The sequence below is a fragment of the Notamacropus eugenii genome, chromosome 6 (genome assembly GCF_028372415.1).
Source record: "Notamacropus eugenii isolate mMacEug1 chromosome 6, mMacEug1.pri_v2, whole genome shotgun sequence".
NCBI lineage: Eukaryota > Metazoa > Chordata > Mammalia > Diprotodontia > Macropodidae > Notamacropus > Notamacropus eugenii.
In genome coordinates this window covers 197121856-197148777 of record NC_092877.1, presented here as the reverse complement: position 1 = coordinate 197148777, position 26922 = coordinate 197121856, and the positions used below count along the sequence as shown (strand labels likewise).

At 37.0% G+C, this 26922-nt stretch overlaps 2 protein-coding genes across 3 annotated transcripts in view; one reads left to right on the top strand and one right to left on the bottom strand.

The window, feature by feature from the left end:
* Positions 1–1172, bottom strand: part of TMEM182 (transmembrane protein 182) — a 116215-nt gene extending 115043 nt beyond the window's left edge. Inside the window, exon 1 of the mRNA XM_072621740.1 lies at positions 444–1172. The gene's annotated coding sequence lies outside the window, so the exon portion shown is untranslated. The remainder of the gene's footprint in view (positions 1–443) is intronic.
* On the top strand, positions 18–25220 carry MFSD9 (major facilitator superfamily domain containing 9). 2 transcript variants are annotated; one of them, XM_072621734.1, is made up of 7 exons: positions 190–286; positions 3197–3246; positions 5119–5206; positions 8583–8626; positions 14298–14427; positions 19377–19586; positions 21526–25220. In XM_072621734.1, the coding sequence occupies exons 3-7, from the start codon at positions 5137–5139 to the stop codon at positions 22320–22322; spliced, it is 1251 nt and encodes a 416-aa protein (XP_072477835.1). In that variant the 5' UTR covers positions 190–286; positions 3197–3246; positions 5119–5136; the 3' UTR covers positions 22323–25220. The 2 variants fall into 2 exon arrangements, with proteins under 2 accessions (XP_072477834.1, XP_072477835.1); XM_072621733.1 differs by lacking the exon at positions 3197–3246 and having other exon boundaries at positions 18–286.
* The last annotated feature ends 1702 nt before the right edge of the window (positions 25221–26922 follow it).

Genomic DNA, 26922 nt, shown 5'->3' with positions numbered 1-26922 from the left:
AGGAGGGGCCGAACTGAGAGCGGGGGCGAATCAGCTGGACCCGCACCTCAGCTGGAGGCTGCCCCGGCCACTGTAGCACCCACCTCCCGCCCTCCCTGCCCCTCCCCCCCGGCCCCCTTTCCCCACCCGGGGCTGGGGTCCTCTCTGGATGGAGGATGGGGGCGGCTGCTTCCAGAGCAGAGCCCCGGCCTGCCGAGGACCGGGCACGAAGGAGGAGGGGACCTCGGCTCAGTCCTGCCACCGACCCAGCAGATTCTTGCTTTACCTCTACCTGGTGGGCTTCTTGGTGAGTCCTGGGGAGGGGCGGCATAAAGGTGGGGGGCGCAAACCGAGCCCCACCTGCTGAGCCTGGGGGAGAAGGGAGGGGAGCCGAGCTTGCCCTGCAGGGCTCCTAATAGCCTTTCATTTCACACCCCGCCCTCCCTGCCATCCTCCCCACTCACCTGTCTTTAAGGTCAGCAAGTTCCAACACTCGATGATTAAGAAATGGTGGGAGTCTGGGGTACCCTAGAGGTGATGCAATGAGCCACACCAATGTAATCGTTGTGGGGAGAGGGCTACCAGTTTCCTAAATGAGTTGACAGCTATTATAACCTGGTGGCCCAGTGGATAAGACACTGGGCCTGGAGTTATAAAGATCAGACTTCAGATTTGGCCTCAGAAACTTAGTAGTCCTGTGACCCAGGGCAAAGCACTTAAACTCTCTTTGTCTCAGTTTCCTTATCCATGAACTGGAGAAGAATATGGCAAATCACCCCAGTATCTCTGTCAAGAAAAGCCCAAATGGGGTAAGAAGTCTGACATGAGTGAACAACAACAAAAACCGTAATTAACACACGAAGAGATGGTTCCTAATATAGAAACTCCACCAGGCAGGTCATAGGGAAGCCTTGCCATGGATCTTCTCCAAATCAAAGGTCATAGTTCAAGCACTTGTACAGGTAATTCGAGGTCACCCAGAGGTGTCAAATCCCAAGCTGACAATAAAAAGAAAAAAAAAGCAGCACAACTCCTACTAAAATGAGCCCCAATCTGGATTAAAATATAATTAGCCATGTTTACCAAAATAAGTAACAAGTTATATTGAAATCATTATCCAAAAAAAAAAAAATTAAAGGGCTGGTTAAACACCTGTGTCCTAAGATAAAATATAAACTTCTTTGTTTAGTTTTTAAAGTCCAGCATAACATATCTTAACATATCTTGGCCTGAACGTATCTTAGCAACTTTATTGGACATAACTCTTCCTCCTACAGTATTCAATTCAGCCAAACAGTTCTCTTTGTTCCATGTAGAGGACACTCCCATCTAGTCCATCCAGACTTTTGTACTTCCTTCTTGCATGTGGAATATACTGTCTCCTTAATCTTCCATATGGAATCACTTTTCTTTAAGACAAAACTCAGGCATCATCTTCTGCATAAAGCCTTTTCTGATCCCTCCAACAGGTACTCCCAAAGTATTTTGTATATAATTATATTTATTCATTTCCTACTTACATTCTATTTGTATATGAACTTGACTCCCTCATTATAATGTAAGCTCATTTCAAGTAGAGAATATTTCATTTTTTTTTTACTTGTTATCCCTAGTACCTAGCACAATGCCAGGCACATACTAGGTACTGATTATTTGTTAATTAATTGGTTGAATTGTCATAGATCATACAGTTAGTAATATCAGAGGTCATATTTGAACCCATGTCTTTGGACTCCACTCAGTGGTCTTCCTGATACAAGATAATTTTTAACATTTACATACTTTATCACTTTCCATAAATTCAAAACCTTTACATCAGTTAAAAGAAGATCCACATGTCCTTAAATTAATCCCAAACTTTTGGAGACCTGGATTTAATTTCCCAACAGAATAATAGGAATTATTTTTTTCAGTTTTATAAACAATGGAGCCAATAATTTCCTTGCAGACTGGACTGAAAATGGGAAGTTTGTATTTGGTATTTAATAGCCATTGCCTGGTGGCACAGTGTATGCAGTGCCAGGCCTGAACTCAGGAAATCATCCCAAATTCAAATTGGGCCTCAGAATTCACTAGCTGTACGATCCTAGGCAAGTCTCTTATCCCTGTTTGCCTTAGTTTCCTCATCTGTAACATGAGCTAAAGAAGGAAATGAAAAAACACTCAAATATCTTTGCCCAGAAAATCTCAAATGTGGTCACAAAGGGTGACATGACTGAAAAACAACTGATCAACAAAGTCTAAGTCTTGGGAAAACTTGTCAAGGTTCCAGGGCTGAATTTTATTGGGGTATGACTTCAGTAAATGTCATTTGGTTGATCATTGAAGGAAATGTTTATTGACTGCCTCATTTCTATAAGGCATGTCTACAATACAAAGAGAAGTAAAATACTGCTCTTTAAGGAATTTACTTGAAATCTGGTAGGCAATATGTAGATTAGATATGGAGGCTGACAGCAGTCTCCCTCATCATGCCCTTTGCCCGTCTAGTTCCGGTTTTCTCTACTTTTTATGCATTGAAATTGCTGTAAACAGTGCTGAAGGAGGGTTAGGAAAAAGTGCATATTGTCTCTTTACTTACTATTAGTAGCTTGTGACCTAAAGTTATATAGCCCTGGGGGAGGATGCCATTTCAAGAAAATAATCCTTTTTCTGGTCTGAAAATTTGCTACTTAGGGTCTCTTTCTTTTCCCATCTGTTGCCTTCTTGTTATGAATATGTTCTTCTACCTTTCCTCACAGTAGTATCCTGTTTAAGTTCTTCCCCCTTCCACCAACCAAGGAATAATTGATTTGCGATAAGATCATCTGTTCTTCTCTCCCTCTTAGATTGGTCAAAAGGGGGAGTAGTTACAAATAAACTTTTTTTGATCTTGAAAATATTTGGGTTGACTGTGTTCAGCCTCAGGCAAATATTTTGCTCATCCTAATCTAAGCAATATATTAGTGATAAGCAATATATTACAGTATTCCATCAGCATTGGGTAACTGGGGCTGACATGCTTCGGAATGCATTTCTAGGATGAATTAATCTTGGGTTTGAGTTTAAATGATAAATTAATTTTATTAAAATTTGATTTTTGATGAGTAGTGAAAGAACAAAAAAGGCCATCAATAGTACCAGATCGTGTTTACATGATAATGTTTGATTTATTAAAATGACTTTATTTGAAACAAACCCTGTGTTTGGTAATCTAAGATTTATCACCATTCTACAGGTGACAAAATTGAAACTCAAAGAAATAAATGATTTGCTTAAAGTGACAGGGTAAGTAATTCACTCAGGCCTTGAACCTAAGGTTTCCAAATACATTTTGAGTCCTTTTTCCACTGAGCAAGAAATTCAGATCATCTATAAGCTGATGCTTCATCATTGGATATTAAAAAAATTACTTTATTTGCTGATACATACATTTCCCATTTGGGAAACTTTATATAAAATGTTGGGAATGTAAGAGCTTTATTATAAAGAAGAACTGGGATGGAATTTGTTGTCAATGCTAGGTAGAGTGCTGTTGTGGAAAAAGTACTATATTTGTAGTCAAGATGACCTTGGTTGTTTTTATTCTGTTTGATCCCCTCATAGCAGAATTAGGAATGATAGTTAGCAATGCAAAGAGACAGATTTAGTCTGTTAATAGGTGACTGGCAAAACTCTTAAATTCCTGATGTCTTATATAATATTCCTAGTGTGCACTTAAAGTGTTGGGACATGTCCTGACATAAATTAATTTTTGGAATATTCAAAAATGAAATTGCCAACCTGTAGATTATCGGAACACAAAGAATATTCTGTGGTCTAAGGAGATAAGTCACTTGTCCAAGATCACACATTATTGAAGCTGCTCTCTCAACCCAGATTATCAACCATTGTCCTTTCATTGCCCTGGGCAGAATGTTAAAGACATGATATTGTGTGATGTGGAGTGTAAGGATAAGGTACTATTCTTGAAACACAGGTTCCTGTCTGACACTCGTTCTTTAACTCTGAGCAAGGGATTTATCATCTCGGAGGCCCAATTTCATCACCTACTAAATAGAAATGATAACAATAGCTGTCTTCATTACTTTACAGTGTTGTTGTGAAGAGCAAATGAGAGAAGGTGCTATGTAATGTCAATTATTATTATTATTTGGGGTTCAAAATGAAGTGGGAATTATTTCTTATGGAATAAGAAAACTTTCCAGTTTCAATTAATTGTTGTACCTTTTTTTTTTTATTTATTATACAAGTGTTACACTTAGCCATAAAGAAAAAATCAGTCTGGAATTATAAGAGAGTATGTTGGCACATGATCAAAAGGCAGGTAGACAGACCTTGACTAAAATGTGGAATATCCTTTGTAAGGAAGGAGTGCTCTTATCTGATGGTATAGCTGCCACAGTCCTTTATGGGGTAATGTCTCTTGAAGATGGATGCTTTATACCTGAAATACCCAAAGTAAGACTTCATGCCTTATTTAGAGTTTCAAGCCTTGGTTACTTCTGTGTACAGAACCATCATCTTAGTTAAACTACTCTAGTTCAATCTAATATCCCCTCATTCTGTATTCTTTTCCTTTTTTTCTTGAAGGGGGCAAGTAAGACAATTGGTGATTAGTTAGTGATTTGCCCAAGGTCACACACCTATTAAATGTCAAGTGTCTGAGGTCATATTTGAACTCAGGTCCTCCGGATTCCAGGGCCTGTGCTGTATTAATTGCACCACCTAGCTGCCCCGACTCTTTTCCTTTTGTGAGGAAAAAGACATAAATGGGAAGAGGGAAGCTCTGCTTGCACCCCTCTCCCTTGAAGTAAGCACTGTGTTAATGGAATATCTCTTTTTGAGATACTTTTAAAATGTATTCTCAGTAAATGATAATAGTGTTCTATGTTTGTGAAATAAGAAAACTAGAAGGAGCAAAAGGTAAAGTGCATTATTAGACATGGCAAATCTGTCATTTACAAATTGCAAATTTGATAAGTAATGTTAGCGATCTCTCAAAAGACAGCAAAAACTTGGCATTTTATTACAAACGCCAGATGTTATGTATGGAATAAAAAGGGAAGGGACTTTATCTAGTATAGGATTCACAATTCCAAAAACTCTCAGATTCTAACATTCATCTAATTAATGAAATTATGATCTGTTTCCTTTTAGGACTTTTTTGGTGTAAGCATGGTAGTTCCTTTATTAAGTGTTCATATCAGATCCCTTGGAGCAAGCCCAACTATTGCAGGAGTAGTAGGTAAGTAATATAAGTTAACAAACTAAAAACAAGTGTAGATCATGAATCGTTTCTGTTTAATAGCTAAATAGTAAAAAGATAATTTCTCAGAGATGTTTGAAGGTATATGACCCTGGATTAAGTTTGTCCTATATTTCTCTAGTTTGGTGGCTAAACATCAAGTGTTGAATATATGCAATTTGTATAACTGTTTTCAATTTAACAATTCAGCCCAACAGATACTGAGCTGTGGATAAAGCATGGTGTTAAACCTTGGGGAAAGTACAAAGTTTAGATAAGACCTGATCCCTGTCCTCCTCGGACTAAGAGGGTTAGGACACATATACAGTTAAGGGTAGGGAATGTACCTATGATTTTACTGATACAGAGAATTCTCTTGAGAACTTGGTAATTGAAAGGAACAAGCATTTATTAAGTGCCCACTATGTACCGGCCACTGTTCTAAGTGCTTCACAACTATCTTATGTAATGCTCACCACAACCCATTTTGTAGTCAAGGCAACTCAAGCAGAAAGTTGTTACTTTACCAGGATCATTCATCTAGTAAGTGTTTGAAGCCAGATGTTTACTCAAGGCATACTTTTGAGCACTCTATCCATTGTGCAACCTCACTTCTTTCCAATTAAGGAAATACCATCTACCAATACAGGTTAGCACCTTCTCTGCGATGTCTAGTCTTACAGAGTTGCCTGTGGCACTGTGCCCTGGGTCACACAAGCCAGTATTTCAGACTCAAGACTTGAGCCACATACCTCAATCAGAGGTCTCTTCATCTTCTGTACTGCACAATTGTTCAGACATGGATATATTTCATGTACAACATTATATGCTAAATATATTAGGGTTGCTAAAGCTAAGTGCTTTCTGTGATCTGAGCTCCCTGAGGTCTGAGTTCTTTTTTGATAACAGAAGGTCAAGGAAGTCTTGAAAGAGGTGGCATTTGGGTTGGGCTTTAAAGAGTAGGATTTCCATGGTAAAAAGAAGGAAGAGATAGATTTTAGGTATTGGGAATCAATGACATATTTGGGAAACAGAGATTACTCCAGTTTGGATGGCATATAAAGTGCCTAAAAGGGAGTAATAGAAGTTGTCTGGACATTTTCCTTCACTCCTTTGCAAAAATGGAGGTCCACAGGTGTGGAACATTAAATATATATAAATATGTATTTGAAATATTGACTAATTTTGCTGATTTGTTTTTCTCTTTTTCCTCTTAAAAAAACTCTTTGTTATACATAGTAATATATAGTAATGACTGTCTGGAAGAGGGTAAAGGGGGAGATAGAGCAGAAAATCCATGAGATATAAAAACAAACAGTACCAATGAAAGTCTATCAAATTATAAATTGTGTGACAGCAAGTGGTAACAAAGGAAGCCTTTGAATGTCAGGCAAAAGAGTTTGAGCTTTATTCAGTGGAATCCACTGAAGATTTCTGAGCGGTGGCATGAAGACACAGGATGGTGGTGGTAGTGGTAGTGGTAATGGTGATAGTGGTGGTGATGATGATGATGACAATGACTATGGCAAAAGTATGAAGAAAGAAAAGAAAAACACAAGCAGAAAAACCTGTTGAAAAGCTGTTACATGTAGATGATAATCAGAGTCTGAAATTAGAAGCTGAAAGAAATGTGGAAATATAAGGTTCAGGTAGAATTGCTGGGACTTAGTATAAGGGTGTATTTCAATCTGACTGTAAACTCAGAGGGTTCAGAGATAATTTGTTGGGATTAAAATAAAAGTCGTCAAGAGGACCTGTGCCACAGGGGTAGGAGAACAAAGAGAATTTCTGAATCTAAATATGAAGGATCAAGGTAGAGAAGATGGTCAATTGTATTAAATTCTGAGGATGTGGTGGATCAAGAAGAATGTATATAGGAGGCTAGCAGTTTGGTAAATTTGACAGTTGAGAGGTCATTTTAAAAAGCAGCATCAATAGATCATTGAGATGCAAAAATCAAATTTCAAGGAATGAGAATGAATGATAAAGAAATGAAGACTGCAGTTGTAAATGGTGAAAAAAAAGTCTACCAGTGAATGTTTGAAGAAAGGTGGGATAGTCATGGAGTATATGAACAAGATTTTTGTTTTAATGTGAAGAGTTGAGCTTACTTGCAAACAGTTGGGAAACAGCAGTGGAGTGGGAGTGATTGAACATGCAAAAGAGAGAGGGAAAGTCTGCTGAAGCAACCTTGTATAGAAGGCTAGACAGAATGGAACCATGGGCATAGCAGGGAGGGTTTGGCCTTAGTGAAGAGGAGTGTTATATATCTCTGACTTCTGGTGGCTCATGATGCTCCGAATAGATTTAGAGTAGATACCATAGGGCTTTACAGTCTAATATAAGAGACAAGATATAGATGTTATCCTCTGAAATATGTACATTCAGTGATAGGACTATAGTAGTGGGGTGGAAGGGTGGAAAATGATTACAGTCTGTCAGATCTGGTTGTGCATTCCCTCAATATGCTTTAAGTATCTTCTTGTTACAGAGTATTTGTCTATCAGGTTTACCCTGGCCATAAAGTCATTCTCAGCTCTTCCCTTGCCAGATCCCTTCCAGCACTCAGGTCCTCACTTTGTACTATCTTACAAATCTGTAGCTCTATATGTAAAGAACTGAGTGTTGGAAGTGTCCAGCTGGCCTTATTCAATCAGTCTAGGGATAACTCACTATTACTGAGGGGATGTTAAGTTAGTCTGTATTCCCCTACACCTAAGGGAATATAGACCTGCACCCTTACTCCACTTCCTCCCAAGCAAAAAACTTAAAGAAGTTATTCATTTCAGAATCATAAATTATGTTCACATAGCAATTATCTTACTAAGGAGAATATACCTACAGATAGGAATAAGAAGCTGATGGTGTCAATAGTGCCTACTGTGACAGTACAGAAAATTAAAAAAAAAAATTTTTCAAACCTCATACATTGCCATGATTTAAATTCACAATGAGGAAAGAAATGTCTGTAAAAAAAAAACCTTGCTCAAGTTGATCACCCAGGTAGAGATGTGACAAAGCCCAGCAACTCTAAAATAATTATATATGTGTGTGTGTGTGTGTGTGTGTGTGTGTATAGAAGAGTCGTCATATTGCTTAACATGCTAACATGCCTCTTTCAAATTCAGGAATTTTTACTCTTTGCTGCATGTTTTCAACACTAAATCAGAATTTTTCTATCTCACTATTCAATGACTATTCCATTCTCTTTATCTGACCCCCCACACCCTTTAATTTTTCTTCTGCTTGTCCTAAATTATAGTTAGTAAGCATACCCTTTGTGTTGGTATACTTCCTAGTGATCTCTGTCCTTGGTTAAATCAGTTCTATCATGAGTTCGGGCCTCCTTGATTTATACTGTTATATTTTATTTCAGGATCTCTCTATGGTGTTCTCCAGCTCTTTTCTAGCACAGTAGTGGTAAGTTTACCTTCATCTGTACCATTGCATCTTTGAAATATATTAGTGTACCTGTTGATAAATTGAGGACAGTTGTCCATTGGTTCAGTAACAGTGATGGCTGTTGATGAGAGTTTTAAAAAATCATGTTCACAAAAAAAGAAGCAGGTAATTAGCTTAATGTGTAATATAAATCATTACCATCATTTTCAACAATCAAAATTAATTTAAAAAATTATCAAATCTTTCTGGAACGTTAGGACTCAGGTTAAAATTGAATACTCTGAAATATATATATATATTTAGAGTCAAAATCTTGCTTGTAATGGCTGAAATATTAACCAGACTTCAGTGATAGTCATGCAGTTATGTAGTGTATATGTATCCATATCCATATATATGCATGTATGTGTGTCTGTGTATATATTACATATGCATATATTTATTTGCAGGTTTCTATTCTAGTGGCTCACACTGGTCAAAGGCTGTTCTGTTTGACATTTAAAGCCACTTGTTTACATTATCTCTATATCTATATTTCTATCTTTCTATATATATCAGTCTAGATAGATAAACATACACATGTATACAAGCACACACATTTGTTTTATCTCCCATAATATAATTTATGGGGCAGCTAGGTGGCACACTGGATAGAGTGCCAGGCCTAGAGCCAGGGGTACTCATTTTCCTGAGTTCAAATCTAGCTGTGTGACCTTGGGCAAGTGACTTAACCCTGTTTACTTTAGTTTCCTCATCTGTAAAATAATGTGGAGAAAGAAATGGCAAAGCACTCCAGAATTTTTACCAAGAAAACCCCAAACAGGGTCACAAAGAGGCAGACAAAACTGAAAAACAACTCCACCACAATCTAATTTAAACTCTTTGAGGGCAGAGATCACTTCATTTTTGCTTTTGTTTCCCTAGCACAGTGCCTGGCATGCAGTGCGCACTTAATAAATGCTTGTTAGTCGATTATTTCTGTGCCATAACTGCAGTAACGGACCTTTGCTCATAAATCAACTCACTAAAGATATGGTATCCAGGATTTTTATTGACCATAATTAGTGTTAAACCAGTTAAAGGAATAGTTTGAACAGAGCTGGATCTCTCTTTCTTCCTCCTTTGACCTCACACCCCAATCCATTCAAGTGTGTTTTATGATCTTCAGGTCCCATAGAAACATTAGTATTCATGATTAGCATACTGGACACATTATTAGAAGGATACTTTTCAAATTGCCTGGTCTCATAACCCCTAGCTATCTTCATTATGTAAGAAATTAACACTCTAACCTTCTTTAGATATGTTCACCTTTTCCACTAGAGATCTGCATTTTAACATCCCTGATTAAGTTTTTCATAAACTGGGGAAATGGACAGAAACTGTCTATCAAGGGAAATATGAACATGTAAAAGGAAAGTGAAAGACTCAAAAAATGATTTTGATACTCAGCCTACAGAGAAATGTAATTTGTAACCTGACTTTTTCTTAGGAATTGGAGAAAAGGAAAGGATTAGTATTTTTAAAAAAGGAAATTTAGATTAATTTGAAAAAAAAATTAGATGTGCCTAAAATATACATAGCTAAAGCCTTTCTTTTCTGTCTCATTATAGTGTAGAGGTGACCTTTGGGCTTCTATTATAATTTTACAACTTTAGCAAATAAATTTGATGATGGAGATTGTTGAAGGCTATCCCAGCAGAGTACAAAAGCTCTGTCAGGCCATACCTATCTGGAAAAGCTTCAGGTAATAGCCAGTGACAGACTTTGTATCAGTGAGCTGAAGACCAATCTCACTAAATTCAGAAAGACACACTACCAGGCTTGGCCACCTCGTGAAACTGACAAAGATCATCTAAAAGGACATTCTGCATCATTGGAAGAAGTATCAATGGGAATGAAATCTTAGGTCTTTTAAAATATTCATGCATGAAGCACATTCTGAGTTCTTCTTTGACAAGATGTGGTAAAATAATGAAATAATCATACCTGCCTCTAATGGGATCTTAAATTCCTATATGCTGAGACACTAACAATGGGTATTATTTTTTCTGAAAGCTGGACAATATCTCCCTAAAAAAAGTCTAGGTGAATTTCTAAACATCTAGATGAGGAACATGATCTGAAGACAAAACTTTCTCTTTTTAATCATTTAACATCACTTTCTGATTTAAATCACAAACCTTACTTTTGAGGATTTGAAACTAAGTTTTTTTTAAATACATGGAGTTACTATTTCCCTATCTGCTATTACACTTTTAATACTCTCACTTCATAGGATTTTTCTGATACAAAGTTCTGTGTAAGATCCACTTTTTAGGCATACTTATTCTTTTGAAATTCTGTCCACATGCTGCCCAAACAACCATTCAGTTCAATGAAATGGTTGATCAGTTACTTTACCAGTTACTTGACCACTGAGTTCAATTAAAGTGATTAACCTGGTAAACAAATGTTTACTGAACATCATAAACAATAGATATGTTCCTAAAATAATATGTGTAAATCAGTTTTAAAAATCTAATCCTATTTTAAAGGCACCAAAAAAGCTTGATTTTGAAAGAATCTTTATTACTCCCTTTATAAAACAAATTTGGTAACCCCTAATTTAATTTCACCGATGAATAAATGTGAATTGCTACAGATTATAGAATTTAAATGAAATGTACTTAGTTAAGAATTCATTTGATTAAGGAGTTCCTCAGTGTTCTGAAAATAGGTGTATATATACTAAAATGTCAAATTTATAATTTAAAAAATAATGTTCTTCCTTCAAGGATTCCATGTAACATTTCACTTTCTTGTGAAACAAGAATTTGAACTATAGTTTAATATAAGTAGGCAAGTAGGTGGTGCAGGGGATAAGAGTTCAGGGCCTAAAACTGGGAAGACTCAGCTTCCCCAGTGGAAATCTGACCTTGGACACTTAGTAGATGTGTGACCCTGGGCAAGTCACTTAACCCTGTTTACTTCTGTTTCCTCATCTGTAATATGAGCTGGAGAAGGAAATGGAAAACTACTTCAGAATCTTTGCCAAGAAAACCTCAAATGAGGTCATGAAAAGTCAGACACAACTAAACAGCAACAACAAATCATCTTAAATCTGCCCCTCTTTTTTTTTTATCTCCAAATTTGGCTTTTTATTTTATTGGCTTATGACTTCTTTTTTTAATAATTGTATTTAGATCATAGACTACTAAAACTTGAGAAACTTTTAAGGTCAGCCTGAAGAAACTGAGGACAGGAGAAGTTTAATGACTTGTCCAAGCTTACACAGCTAGCAAATGTGATGACCAGTACTTGAATCAAAGTCTTTTGATTTAAAATCCAGTGTTCTTCCTACTATGATAGAGTTGTTTCTAATTAGTGAGTGTTTTTCTTTAAGAATATCTTTTTCATCAAAATTATCAATTTAATTTTTAAACCAATAAATAACATAAAAGATATGAGTTAAGGGAAATTTCCAGAACAATATTTAATTTATGAGAAGCCCATTTTTTTAAAAAACAAGTAGAAGATACATGTTATTCTTACTTTTTTTGGATTCCAGGCTTTTAATTTTATTGATATAGGGAGCTCCGCCTTGAGGTAACTCCCTGGATCAAGGCAGATAATGACTTCTCTGAAATTCATAATCCTAGTAGTCTGGGCTACTGAGAGGTTAAAGGATTTGCCCATTGTTACACACCTGTGTGTCATGGGGGGAACTTGAACTCGGGTCTTAACTGTTATGTTAGTAATGTATATCCTTTGAATGAAAGCACAAAGACAACATTATAAAGTTTAAGTTAGCAACTTTCTAACCATATCAAATTAGTAGTTGGAAGAGACTCTTCATGAACGAAATTATTTATTGTAACACAGGCATACCCTGAAGATAACTGCCCTAACTCACATCTTTTCACAATAACATAATTAGTGTATTTCCAGATTCCCAATTTAACTTTCAAAAAATCATTCAGAAGCTTCTCAGTGCTTTAGCAGATCAACTGGTTCCTTTCCATCCCCACCTGCCTAATATTCCCTGACCAGACAACTCTCTCTTCAGCCAGATTGCATACATTTCAGTGAAATAGGAACTTGTAACTCTCTTCCAAAGATCATTGGATTTCAAGCTGAAAGTGACTTCAAAAGTCATCTAGTCTAATGCTTTCATTTTACATTTAAGGAATCTGAGTCCCACAGAAGTGAAGTGACTTGCTTAATGTCACACAGCTCGTAAGTGGCAGAGCTTGATTTCAATGTCCTCTAGCTTCAAATCCAGCATTCTTTTCATTATCCCCCTACTGTCTCTACAAGGAAGGTATCATCTTTTCCTAAGGTATTAACTAACTGCCCCCTGTTAAGATGTGTTTTCATAGAACCAGTTAAGGATGTTAGGTGGAACATACTTATGTACCCACCAGAGCAGGCCTCATGAATCATTCAGTCATGACTTTTTACATTACTCTTTTTATCTATAAGATCTTTCTTGTACATTCCTCTCATTTTTTTCTAATAATAATTGTTTCTGCCCATTTTTTAAAATTAAAGACTGATATAGAAGCCATGGTATAGGGAGCATTGATTTTTTCCCACTGATTTATTGAAAGTCTTAGAATCTTGAATCTAAGTTTTCCTAAGCTTTCCTCAAAACTACCCAACCACAAAAGATGTTTCCTTATACTGAAAGAAAAATGTCCACAAAAGATATGTGCTTCTTTATACAGAAAGAACACTGCCAACACAATTTCCAGGGGCAAAATATGTCTACATTATCATTTATTTAGATTGGGTATTTATTTGTTTGTCATTATTAGATTGGGTAAAGTGTGCATGCCTCACACTTGTGCACTGTTGGTAGAATTATGAATTGATTCAGCCATTCTGGAAAGCAATTTGGAACAAGACTTCCAAAGTTACTAAACTGTCCATACCCTTTGACCCATTTATTCCATTAAGCCAATGTCCAAAGAGATCAAATAAAAAGGGAAAAGGGCCTATATGTACAAAAATATATTACAGCAGCTCATTTCATAGTGGTCCCAAACTAAGACAAACCTAGGATGTGGCCAACTATTGGGGAATGTCTAACTAAATAATGTTATATGAATGCTATTGGATATTATTTTGTGTATTGTAAGAACTGAAAAAATAGATAGCTTCAGAGGAAACTGGAAATACGTCATTAACTGATGCAGAGTGATCAAGAAGATCAATTTATACAATGACAACAACACTATAGGGAAAAACAACTTTGAAACTATGATTAATGCATGGATAAATCATAAATCCGGAAGACTAAAGATTAATCACACTACCCCACTCCTTCAACAGAAGTGATGAACTTAAGATACAGAAAGACAAATTTTTGGATATGGCCAATATAGGAATTCATTAGGCTTGGACTATGCATATTTATTACGAAGTGTTTTTGTATGTTTGTAGGGAAAAGAAGCCAACAGGTTATTTTTTTTTATTTTAATTGTTCACTGGGGTCTGGGAGTGGGGAGAGAGATAATAAATGCTTGTAAAAACATATACATGCATATTTATATGCATATAAATATGTAACGTATATACACACAATATATATGAGCATATATCATATATATTTACTTACATATTTACACAAAATATGTGTGTATATAAATATATAAAATATACATGGGTATGTATTTAAAGTTTTCAAGCCTTTTACTCTTTGCAGGGCTGCTGGAGTGATGTAGTGGGAAGACAGTATTCGTTGCTGGTGTGTATTCTCCTCAGTGCTCTAGGTTATCTCCTCCTGGGCATATCCAGCAGCCTCTTCTTAGTGGCCGTGGCTAGAATTCCTGTTGGTGAGTTTCTCGTATATCCCATGTTGTCTCTCCCTCCTCCTCCTCCAGATGCTGCTGCTGAGAGTTTTCTTCTGTCTATATTTGTATCCTCAGAAGGTCCTAATCTTACCTGCTCTTCTCTCTGTTTCTGCTTCTTTGCCTCATAAGTCACATATTTCTGTTTAAAGAGAAGCAATTCAATCTCGCATTACTGCATCATCCGTATTTATCTCCTTGTGTTATTGCCTAGGATTTCAGTGAACCTGTATAGGCTCAACATCTGGTATGTGCCACCCTGTCCTAGGCATCTGTAGAGATAACTCTCCCTTTTAGGAGTTTCTAGGTTCGCAGCTGGGCTGTGTAGCTTCAAGCACAGGTCCACTGCTAAGACTTCTCTTCAGCTTTAAATCTCTTTATGCAGACTCAACTGTTATTAGTTGCTGTTATAGATATAGAGGACCAAAGATTAGTTTTCCATTCCAGTACTTAGTTCCTTTTAATTCCTTGAACCAAAGATTCTTAACTTGGAATCCATGAACTTTTTTTTTTTTAAGTATTTTGATAATTGCCTTGCAATATACTTATTTACTTTGTAATCCTATACATTCCATTTTATACATTAAAAAGTGTATTCTAAAAAGGGATCCATAGGCATTACCAGACTGGAAAAAGGGGTCCGTAACGCAAAAATGTTTATCACCCCTGTTTTAGGCCAAACTTTGCCTGAGGGTGGCTAATTCTAGTGAGGATGTCTTTTTTTTATTTCTTTTCTCTGAGATAAATTTTAATTCTCTCAAATTCAGGGTTTCCTTTTATATTTTATTTAGAAAACTGCAACCTGGATTAAATGGAACATAAATTACGTTTCTTTTAAATCATCAGGTTTCAGTTTCACCCATTAAAGAATGTGTGTACCTCAATAAACAGTTTTAGCATAGCATTCTATTACAATGGTCAATAAAATATTATGTCAAAATTCAATTTTCACCTTCCATAAATATGTTTTTGTCTTTATGTTGAAACCTCACTTGCTAAAGAAAAGTTTTAGTATATTGGAATGTGGGGATGGAGGAGGTATCGTAGTAGTGCATGACTTTGAAGATAACTGATAATAATAGGGGAAAAACAAATTGAGTTCATTTATTTTTATTTTTATCGTGTATCCATAATTTCTGGATACTGATTAAGGTTATAATAATGTGTATGAAGCTGCATTTTCCCTTCATTCTGTAGGAAAACTTTGATATTACTACAAGAAGTAAATAGAAGTGCAACAGAAACTGGGGGACTAGGTTCCTACCTCAAATCACCCTAGAGGATATTCCATTTTTGTTCATGATTTCATTTATAAATGTGAAGTCAGTGTTTTGTGAATAGATAATATCATGGCACTATATTGGTAGCTCTAGATAAATGTCCTTTCATATCCAAGCTACTCCTGCAGTACTTGGCATCCCATGGAAATAGAGTATGTGAAAAGAGTACTCCCAGATAGTGTGGTAGGGAATTCCTTTGCAAAATTTTTCTTCTGGTCTTGGACTTTAAATATATGCTGCTGCTTATCCCTTCCCTCCCACCACTCTACCACATATAGACAACACAAGAAAAGTGATGTCACCCCCGGTTTGCTTACATATGTTTCCTTCTGTAGCCCAGCTCTTCCAGATACAGGAGGAATTCATCTTTTTAATTCAGTTTGGTTTAATTCAGCAAGCATTCTGTAAGTCCTGCTGATATTCTAGACACTGGTCTAGTCTCTAGGGCTGCAAGGGAAAACAATCCCTCTCTTCAAAAAACTGTAATTCTTTGCATGAGCAGGAGGTGAGGAGAGTATAGGGGGAGAAAACAATACATACACAGGTAAATAAATATAAATTACAAGCTTATTTGTGGGAATGGTTGTTATTGTCGTTTTAAAGTTTTTCAGTTGGGTCTGAATCTTCAGGACCCCATTTGGGGTTTTCTTGGGAAAGAAGTGGTTTGCCCTTTCTTTCTCCAGCTCATTTTACAGAAGACTGAGGTAAACAGGGTTAAGTGACTTACCCAGGGTCACATAGCTAAAAAGTATCTGAGGTCAGATTTGAACTCAGGAAGAAGAGTCTTCCTGGCTCTAGGTCTGTCACTCTATCCACCGCACCACCTTCCTGCCCCTTGTGAGAATGGATGGAGGGCACTATTAACTAAGGGAATCAGGAAAGACTGTAGGAGTCACTTGAGCTGAGCAGGTAAAGGGGTTAAGGCTGAATTAAGGGAGAATACTCCAGCCATGGGGACAGTCTGTTCATAGATATAGAAGGCAGGACATGGAATGTTGTGTTCAGAGAACAGAAAACAGGCCCATTTGTCTGGAATAAAGAGAGATTAATTTGCGATTGGTCTGAAAAGACACTTTTAGCTTAGCGTCCTGTAGCTGGGAATGTAAAGAAAGACATAAACAGCCCCTGCCTTAATTGGCTCCCATTCTAATGCAGGATAGCACATGCAAACAGTTATGTACATAAAAGATTTATATGGGGCACACTGCAGGTTATCTCAAAAAAAGAAGGTAGTAGTTAATAAGCAGGAAAGGATTGTTACAGAAAGTAGGATTTTAACCAAGAGTTGAAGGAAGGCCAAGTAAGACAGGAGACAGAGAGGAAGAGGAACATCTTTTTAGGCATGTGGGACAACCAAGGAAAATGCACGAAGTCAGAAGAGGTCATGTATATGAGGGAACAAGACCAGTATCAATAAAAGACTAAAATATTTGGGGTCAAGTTGTGAAGGACTTTAAAGGCCCACCAGAGCATTTTGTACTTGATCCTGAAACATTTTTTAAGTGTATTGAGTAGGGAGGTGATATGACCTGTGTTTTAGGAAAATCACTTTGGCAGAGGAGTGAAGGGTGGGGAGTGACTTCAGGCAGGGAGACCACCCAGCAGGCTATTGCAATAGTCCAGGTGTCTGGTGATTAGGGTCTGCACTAGGGTGGTGGCAGTCAGAGGGCAGTAGAGGTAATTGGAAGGTAAAATCAGAAGGACTTGGGAGACAGATGGGATATGGAAGATGAAAAAGAGGGAGAAGGTGAGAATGACAGCTAGGTAGCAAGCTGGGTGACTTTGAGAATGGTGGTGCCCTGGATAGGATTAGGGTTTGGGTGGGGGATTAGGGAGGCAGAGAAGTAGTTCAATTTGGGCTTTATGTACTAAACAGATGGCTCTGGGTTTTTTTTTGCCTAGAAGTTGTTGGGTCACACCTTATCTTTTAACTACATTGATACTGTAGTAAGAAGTGAATGTCATCATTTTTTTATCTTTATTAAGCATCTATGGACATAATTATATGCTGAACACTGAATTTAAAGTTTTTTATATAAATAGTCTATAACTTTTGTGTCTTTGTTTCAGTTAGTGGTACCATAGCTCAATCAGTCACCAGTTTTCATTGAACTCCTACCATATGTAGAGAATATTCTTGAGTTATATAGTCATTCTTTACATTTTAGGTAATGCCAATAACAGTTGAGCATTGTAGACCAGCCTGTGGAGTAGACAGATGCAAGAATGATGTGTTTTATTTTTCTTTTAAAAGTTTCTTTTTAAAGTTTTCAAAATCTCAAAGAAGTCCCCCATTTAGGTAGAAAATCAGCTGGTGCAGATGAAGTTGCCAGCCCTTCCCCATTCAATGCCATTTGCTTTTCTTACATCACTAATGTGTTTGAAACAAATGTTGTGGCATAGGTGTCAGTTAGTACCTCAAGACCAGGAGCACTTAGAATAATTATGGGCACCACCATTGCCAGAGATCAGGACAGGCCTGGCACAGAGTAGGGAATTTTGACAGGTCAGAGCCTGCAGTTTTTCACTTTTGGTGGGATGGGGCAAAAGGCAAGAAGTCATGAAGCAGGTCATGCACTTTGATGGAGGCAGTGTGGTACAAAGGAAGGGACACTAGCTCTGCATTCAGAGGATCTGGGTTCAAACCCCACTTTACTAGCTCTGTGGCCTTGGGGCAAGTCCCTGAACTTTCCTGGGCCTCAGTTTCCTCAAAGATAAAATGCTGAATTTGAATTAGATTGCCCCAGAAGTGACTTCCCCCTCTAGAGCTGTGAGCCCAAAGCAGTACCAGTAGTCAGAACTCAGGAAAGAGTCGGAGCAAAGACCACAATTTGTTTTCTCCAAGGGTCCTTTTCATATTTCTTGTCAGGAACAGAAACTAGTCATGGAGTATGGGATCTAGAACTGTACAAGATCCTCGAGGGCACAGATGAGAACTGAAAGGTAGATGAAAAAGGGAAACTGCAGAGAGATAAGCAGTTACTGAAGTGTAACGTAAGCAGTAAGCAGCCAAAGATTTCCAACTCAGATCATTTATTCCCAAATCTGTGGAGTGCTTTTTCCATCTTGACAAGGAATGAGTAACACTGCACCCACCAGAGCTTTCAGGGAATTGATTTCAGCAATGTGGGAGATAAAGATAATTGTGGGTTCCCTTCAGTCCTGTTTAGGGCCAAGGCAGGGCAGCTAGAATTACCAAAGGCCCTTACAGAAACCACATTTTCTTTTGAAGGGGAAGCTCCAAATCTTACATATCCTTGCCTTTTCTGTGTAAGGAACTTTTCAGCAAAAGTTCATTGTAGTTTTTAAATTTGTACATTCCAAATGCTTTAAAAGCTTGCCAGAAATTGTTCTGGTAAACATTAGTGTTAAAAGCACACCTGTATTTTATTATGTATTGTTAAATTAGCATACTTCACTCATATGGTGGAAGGAGGTTTTCTATCCTTTTTCATGAATATTTCATTTTTTTCTAATTAAATACAGATATTGTGTTCATGGAAATGAAACCTAGCCAGAAATTCTTAACCATATATATGTTTGCTATTTGAAAGTAGAATATTTTGTGGTAATTGAGATTAAATACAGGACAGGAAATGAAATGCTTTCATTTTGGGAAAATGTTACTAAACCATTCTTCATCTCAACCTGTAGGTATATTCAAGCACACGCTCTCAATCTCAAGAGCTCTTCTTTCGGATCTGGTTTTAGAGAGAGAGCGCCCACTGGTAATGGGGAAATTTAATACAGCTTCGAATGTGGGTTTTATCTTGGGTCCTGTGGTCGGTGGATATCTTACTGAGTTAGAAGGTGGATTTTATATAACATCCTTCATCTGTTTCTCTGTCTTCATTCTGAATGCTGGTAAGTTGTGATTTGACCACAGGATAAGTCCATTTATTTGCAGTTAATGTTGGTCCACTATACGCTGTGAGAACTTTTAGGTCTCATGAGGCCATGATCATGAGTTTGATCCGTGCATGGATCAGCTAGCTTTGTTGTGTGTCTCATAGACAGAAACTTTACCTTTAAGCTCTGTCAATTCCCCTACAAATGCATGTCACATGGGAAACCACGAAAGAATATAAATGCATCAGGACAAATTCATCACTATGGCCAGAATAATGACTTCAAGCATGTATCTTATTTCTGGACTCTCACTGTATTCTCTCATGTATAAGATGTCACATATCTCATATAGGACGTCCCATATCCATGATATAGGGAAGGAGTAACATCACAGCAGCTGATAGAAAAAGGTGATTTGGGGACCTTAGTTTTAACTTTTCATTAAATTGTGTGCCGTGCATTTTATGTTATTCCAAACTAAGTTCTTCTGTATGTCTTTTGTCTGACCACTAAGTAAATATGCTAGTAAAGCATATTACTGTGACTGGCTTATATGAAATGCTCCAGCTGTCTGACCCAACTATCAGCTATACTGTCATCCCCTGCTTGTGGTCCACTAACAGTTTCCTTTGCTGTAATTAGCCCTATTGCTTGAGTGTCAAATTTAGATTTTTTTTTCCTTTCATTCACGTCTATGCCTATGTCTTTCACTGGGGTCCAAGTGCCTGGAATGATCTTTTCCCTTTATTCCATCAATGCTTATGCTGAGTTCCTTCACATTCCTCCTGAAATCTTCATTCCATGAAAGTCTTGGAGAATCTCTTAAAATATAAGTAAGTGGAAAAACTCAAGAGGGCCTCTTACCACTTTCTTATAGGGTGAGTTTTCTGTTGGCATTATGCAGTGATTGTCTAAGCTGTAGCCACCACATTTTTGTTTATATTTCTTATGCTGCTTCCACATGACTTTGGATCCTAATGCCTTTCCCAAACTGTTATAAATTCATACGTTTTATTTCACACCTACTGTGCGCACAGCACAATGGAGAAATGTAAAAAATAGATGATATCCCTACAGCTTATGATATAGCCAGAAAAAACAACATACATGTGCGAAATTATTTGGGAATAATATGAAGCAATACCAGATAACTGCAAAGGCAAAGCAGCATAGTTCAGAACTTCATTTTAAGTTGTCCAGTTAGATTAGTCATGGAAAGATTTGAAGAGGAGGTGTGTTGTGGGTTGGGTTTTTGAAGGAGGTACAACATGTGAACATTAATGGATGAAGAGGAGGGGACAGGTTATGTTCAGATGATAGGAATGGAATGCAGAACACACAAAAGTCAGCATGGAGTAGCTTGTTGAATTGAAGAGGCAAAGGAAGTAGTTTATTGGGACTATAGAAGGGGAGCTGAAGAGATCAGTTAATGAAAAGCCTTGAGCAAAAAGCACAATTTAGATTTGAGATCATGGGAAATAAGAAGCCATCTGAAAGTTCTCATGCAGGGGAGTGAATGGTGAACATTTTGCTTGAGGAGATCATTTCTTGTAGTCCAACACTCTTCTTTTATTATTAATAATAATAGTAAATAATGATTACAGAAACAATAATGTAAATAATAAGCCAAGTGTGTTCTTTAAGTTTTTCAATGGAATAGTGGATATAATGCTAAGGAAAGTGAGTTCTGAGGCTCATTAGATGTTTGATCCTTGTAAATAACTTATACTCTCTGAACCTCAGCTGAGATCATTTCTGTTAGCTATGTATAAAATAAATTGAAGCAAGGAGATCAGTTGGGGGTTCTTGACATAGACTCAGACAGAGAGTAGAAGGAATGGTCTATAGAAGTTCCCTGGACCATTTTCACAAATGAAATTGAGCAGTGTTAGAGAAGTAGCTTTTTAGCATCTGAGGATAAAAGTACACTCACGGTTTTGCCCTCTATTAACAGGTCTTGTCTGGATATTTCCATGGAATGACACAAACTTGAATAGGATGAAAACTGGCCAGCAAACTAGCAATAGACCTCCTTCAGAGCTCCTGAAAAAGGCAAAATACAAGTTGCAGGAGACTCCAACAACTAATGGTGCCATCACGCTTCAAGCAATGACTTGGCAGCTGTGGATTCAGATTGTGTCCATGTTAAGAGATATCAGGAATGTGATATTCTCTGAAATGTGGGACATCTTTTTAGTGCGCTTCCTGATGTCTCTGGCCGTCATGCTGTACCACAGTAACTTTGTTCTGGCAATTGAAGAGCGCTTTGGGATGAAACCCAGACTGACTGGGTATATTATCAGCTACAGCAGTGCCCTGGGAGTGTTGGCGGGTTTTGTCCTAGGACCAGTAATGAGACTCTATAAACACAACACCTACACCATTCTGTTACACTCGAGTGCCCTCACCTGTGTGCTGTTGCTGCTTTATTCTATAGCATTCAGCATATGGGTAGTCATTTTCTGCTCCACTTTTTTATCATTTTCTACTGCTATAGGCAGGATTTGCACCACAGACCTTCAGCTAACTGTTGGCGGGACTCAGGCTAGTGGAACTCTTATAGGCCTGGGGCAGTCCGTGACAGCTGTGGGTCGTATCGTTGCCCCTCTCCTCTCAGGAATCGTCCAAGAGTTCAGTCCCTGTGGTCCCCCAAGTTTAGGAACAGCATTAGCTTTAGTGGCTGTCATCATAATGGTTTTAAACAAACCTCGTTACAGTAACAATCAAAGTGCTAAGCTGAAAAGCCAATAGGATGATTTCCATTAAAAGAGAAATGAAATATATAATGAATGAGCCAGGGGCAAATGCAATAATTATTAAGGGCACTGTAATGGTATATCATAGAAGAATAATATTCCTTTAAAGAAAAAGGTGGTGTAAAACCAGAGAAGAGGATGTTCAGGTGTATCAGAAGCTTTACTATTGGGTTCCTGATGAAACACCTGGGTTTCTACAGACATAACTGCTCCAAAATCAGAAGTCAGAACAGGAATGTTGATACTCATGGTTCAGAGAAAACATTCACCAGAAGAAAAATAAGTATGAAATGTGTACCCAGAAGTTTCATCTACTGGTTATGCTAATAGGATTAACATTTTAAAGGAAATAAGATACCAGCTGTTGAGCTCAGGAGCATGTTGATAAAAGGCAGACTCTTTGAGTGGATTGCTAAAGCTGGGAAGAATGGAAAAATGGAAGTAGCTACTAGGACTTGCCCACTAAATGAAAATAAAATTGTATTTTAAGAAAAAAACATCCAAAATTGGGTGGGTAGCAATGGTTTCCTCACAGCAGTGGGGTATTTATACAAGTTGTCCCATCCATGTTAATTTTAAAGAACCTGACAACTTCCATTAACCAGTTTGTCAATCTTTTAAGTAGATTGACTTCTTATCTTTGTTTGATTTTGGAGATTTTCTTAAAATTGTGTTTGCACTAAGTTGTATTTAGAATTTTATCAGCTCCTACTGTGGAAATGTGGAAGGTTATATAGTGTTTGATCCTTTTCCATATGTTTCAGGTTTTATCTTTATCCTTATTGCCAAAGGATTCCCTCAGGAATTGACTAAGACAGTTGAAGGTCAGCCAAGGTGAATCTTTCCTGAAATTCTGTATTTCTATGTTGCAGCATTACTTGAGAAATAGAATATCACCTAAAATAAGTTTAGGAAATCTTAATTAATAACAGAATAGTGTCATCAGGTGAGATGTCACCTTTCACATGTGTTATTGAATGGTATAAAGGAACCTTATGGTGCTTTTGAAAATCTGCTTGTTACATATGAACCCCCTTATTGTGGGACCAAGACCAAGGGAAAATAATACAACCTCTCCTAGCCCTAATGGCTATATCACATACTTAAATTACACTTTTGTATGTACTGCTTAGGAACCCAAGAATGAGCTCTAGACTAAGGTATGCTGAGAGACTGATGCAGGACCATAGCACCTGTACATACTTACTAAAACATATGTTCAAATTCATGGTTTGAAAAGTTCAAGACATACTCACTGTGACCTATTGGTGTCTGACAACTCTTTAATATTACAGGTTATAATCAGGTGCCTATTTTCATTGGGAGATGGAGCTTCTTACACTGATGAAATCCCAGGTCTAGTTTAAGGATAAGATAGAGAGCTACACACATACATACATACATACATACATACGTAATTTTTTTTTCTATAGCAGGCACTTCCCAAAAAATATCTTAATAAACCCACCTAAGAAAGTGAACTTCCCCAAAATAATTTGCTTAAGTAAAGGATTTCTTTTCAGAAAGGAGATACAAATATTCATGGTGAAGATGAAAAACAATATTTTCTAAGTTGGAAGTTTTTCTGTTTTCTTCTGTTATAAGGATGAAATTGACTAAATCACTTCTGATTGAACTGAATGAGTTAAACTGTAATAATTAAGTTCAACAAGTATTTATGAAGCACCTTCTGGATACTTTGGACTGTGTTTGGTTATGTGGGAAAGATAAAGACTGCACATAGCATGGATTTAGAGTTGGAGGGGATCTCAGGTGTTACTAGTCCAAATCCATCATTTTTCAGATGAGAAAATAGAGGACCAGATGGGAAGCAATGTGGTACAATGGAGGGAATGCATGATTTATAATCATGAGGCCCAATTTTAAATCCCAGTTCTGCCAATTTACTCTCCCCATGACTTATTCTCTCTGGACCTCACCTTTCTCATCTGTAAAATGAGAAAATTAGACAAAATGTATCTCTAAAGTCCTTTCCAGTTCTGTATTTACAATTCTAAGATTCATGAGCAAAAGGACATTATATACAGTAAAGTTTGGAGAGCTGAGATGTGTAATAGAAAGGTTAAGAGGAGAGGGCTGTGAAATAGAACTACTGAATACACTGTGCATGGTTATCTTCTTTCCCCACACAAATAAAAAATATAGGTTTTCCAAAGGGAATTTCAAATCTAGGCATATTTTTATTCATAGTAATTGATTTTTGTTATATCTGAAGTCAGCACCCTGTAATGTCTATAAACATATGTAATGTTGCAGTAAATCAAAATTATATATATGCTATATATAACATAACATTAAATATATATATATACATATATATGAAAATAGTCTGAACAGAGAGATCCAGAATTTGCCTTTGTTTGTGGACAAAAATAACTAGGAATTAGATAGCACTTTAATGTTTGCAAAGCACTTTCCGTGTGTTATCTCATTTCATCCTCACATCAACCCTGTGAGGTAGGTGCTGTTATTATACACATTTTACAGATAAGGAAATAGGTTAAATGATTTACCCAGGTTCATACAGCTGAACGTGTTAGGATTCAAACTCATGTTTTCCTGACTCCAAGACTAGCATTCCTTGTTCTAGCAGATAAAGTGAAATGTTCCTTCAGTACACCACTGCAATATTTTTACTCTTTAATTAACATGGATTTTACATGACTTTTAGATGGATGTTTTATTAAAATGTTTCTTACATGGTAATCCATCAAGGATTTGGAGGGCTTGTGGTATATGTTCTCAGGGAGATACCAACTGATGCTACCTACTATTAAAATTTTTATTGTTTTTTTGTCCTGAATGACTTTTGTAATTTTTTTCCCAAAATAACACTGTCTTAAAACACAATAAACTATTAATAAGAAAATAATCTAAAGAAAGTGTTATTCTTCCCTTCACATTTTTATTTTTTTCACTATTTTCTTACAGCTCTATAGTTTTTTATATTTCCAATAACCTTCCCTCCAGTTCAGAACAAGCCTTCTACTTCTATGACAGCTTTCCATAATAACTATAGCATGATCTGAATATTTATTAAAGACCCATTTAATGCTTATAGAACAGTACCTGGCACCAGGGATGATGATAGTATGCTTAGTCATTTTTAGTCATGTCCAACTCTTTTTGACCCCTTTTTGGGTTTTCCTGGCAAAGATACTGGAGTGGTTTGCCATTTCTTTCTCAAGCTTATTTTACAGATGAGGAAACTGAGGCAAAGAGGGTTAAGTGACTTGTCCAGGGTCACACAGCTAGTGACTTGGTGAGGCCAAATTTGAACTCAGGTCTTCCTGACTCCATACTTGGCTACTTTGGTGCCCTGGGGCTAACATTTGTACAGTATTTAAGGTTTACAAAGCAGTATTATCTCATTTGATCAATACCCCTGTGAAGTAATTTTCAGGTGAGGCTGAGAAAGAGGTTAAGTGGCTTACCTAGTTAGAATCTGAGGTGTTAGGTTCTATTGACCATTATATAGGTGAATAATATATACAGATAAAAAGAACAAGTTCCAAAATAGTCATATAAATAACCCTTAAAGGCTCAAGAGAGAACCTTGGAATGGGGGTAGTAAAAGGTGGCTTTGGGAGAGGGTGGGATTTGAACCTGACTTTAAAGTATAGGAAAATTTCAGATTAGTGGAAAGAAATTGGTGTGAAGGGCATTATCAAAAAAAGAAAGAGAAATGTTGGACTGAGTAGACAGGAGAGCAAGCAGCCAGGGTGGGTAATCAGTCCATATAGTACAGGAGAAAATTTTCATAGAGGATCAATGGGTAATAAAATTGGGGAAAATAGGTTGTGGACATGGTTTGTATTTTATAAGCAATAGAAAATACCATGAGATTTTTTTTTTAACTGAATGAATTAAGTGATGAAAGAAAAAAAAAGTATAAGAGATATCAAGTTGTAGACAGTAGCCTAAAAAAAGGTAGACTCTGTGTGTGTGTGTGTGTGTGTGTGTGTGTGTGTGTTTCAGAAAGCATATCTATGGGCATCATCAGTCACAGCTTGTGAGAATGCAGCTCCCCCTACGACCTGTGGCCAATGGACAGTAAGAGGCTTATTTACAGGTGAGTAAACTGTAGGCAGAAGGAGTGGATGACTATTATTGTAAAGTTCTAGGTGCATTGGGCCATTCTCTTTGCCTCAAAGACATCTCCCTTACTTGCTCATTGATGGCTGAACTTGTTTTAAGTTTTCATTCTTGTTCCAACACAAATGACTCTAAATCTTTATTAATCACATATTTAGTGAGAATAAATTTTCATCCTTTTTGTATGTAAAATTTAACAAGGAAATGACATGAAAGCAATAACTGCTTTGAAGCAACTAGGTTGAGAAAAGAGAAAGAAGAAAAAAGAAAAGAGGGAAAGGTAGAAATGGGAGCTGGGGAACCCAAAGATGGCAAAAACAGTAAGAAATAACTAGCAATTTATATAGCAATATTATATAAATATTATATAGCAATTTAATGTTTACAAAGTACTTTACATATGCTAATCATTTGGTCCTCCCCACAACCCTATGAGATAAATGGTACTATTATCCCCATATTACAAATGAGGAAACTGA

Coding starts and splice junctions, on each gene's coding strand:
- MFSD9 (XM_072621733.1), top strand. CDS start 149: ATGGAGGATGGGGGCGGCTGCTTCCAGAGCAGAGCCCCGGCCTGCCGA. Junction 8,627..14,297: donor TCTTTTCTAGCACAGTAGTG/GTAAGTTTACCT, acceptor TACTCTTTGCAG/GGCTGCTGGAGTGATGTAGT. Junction 19,587..21,525: donor TGTCTTCATTCTGAATGCTG/GTAAGTTGTGAT, acceptor CTCTATTAACAG/GTCTTGTCTGGATATTTCCA.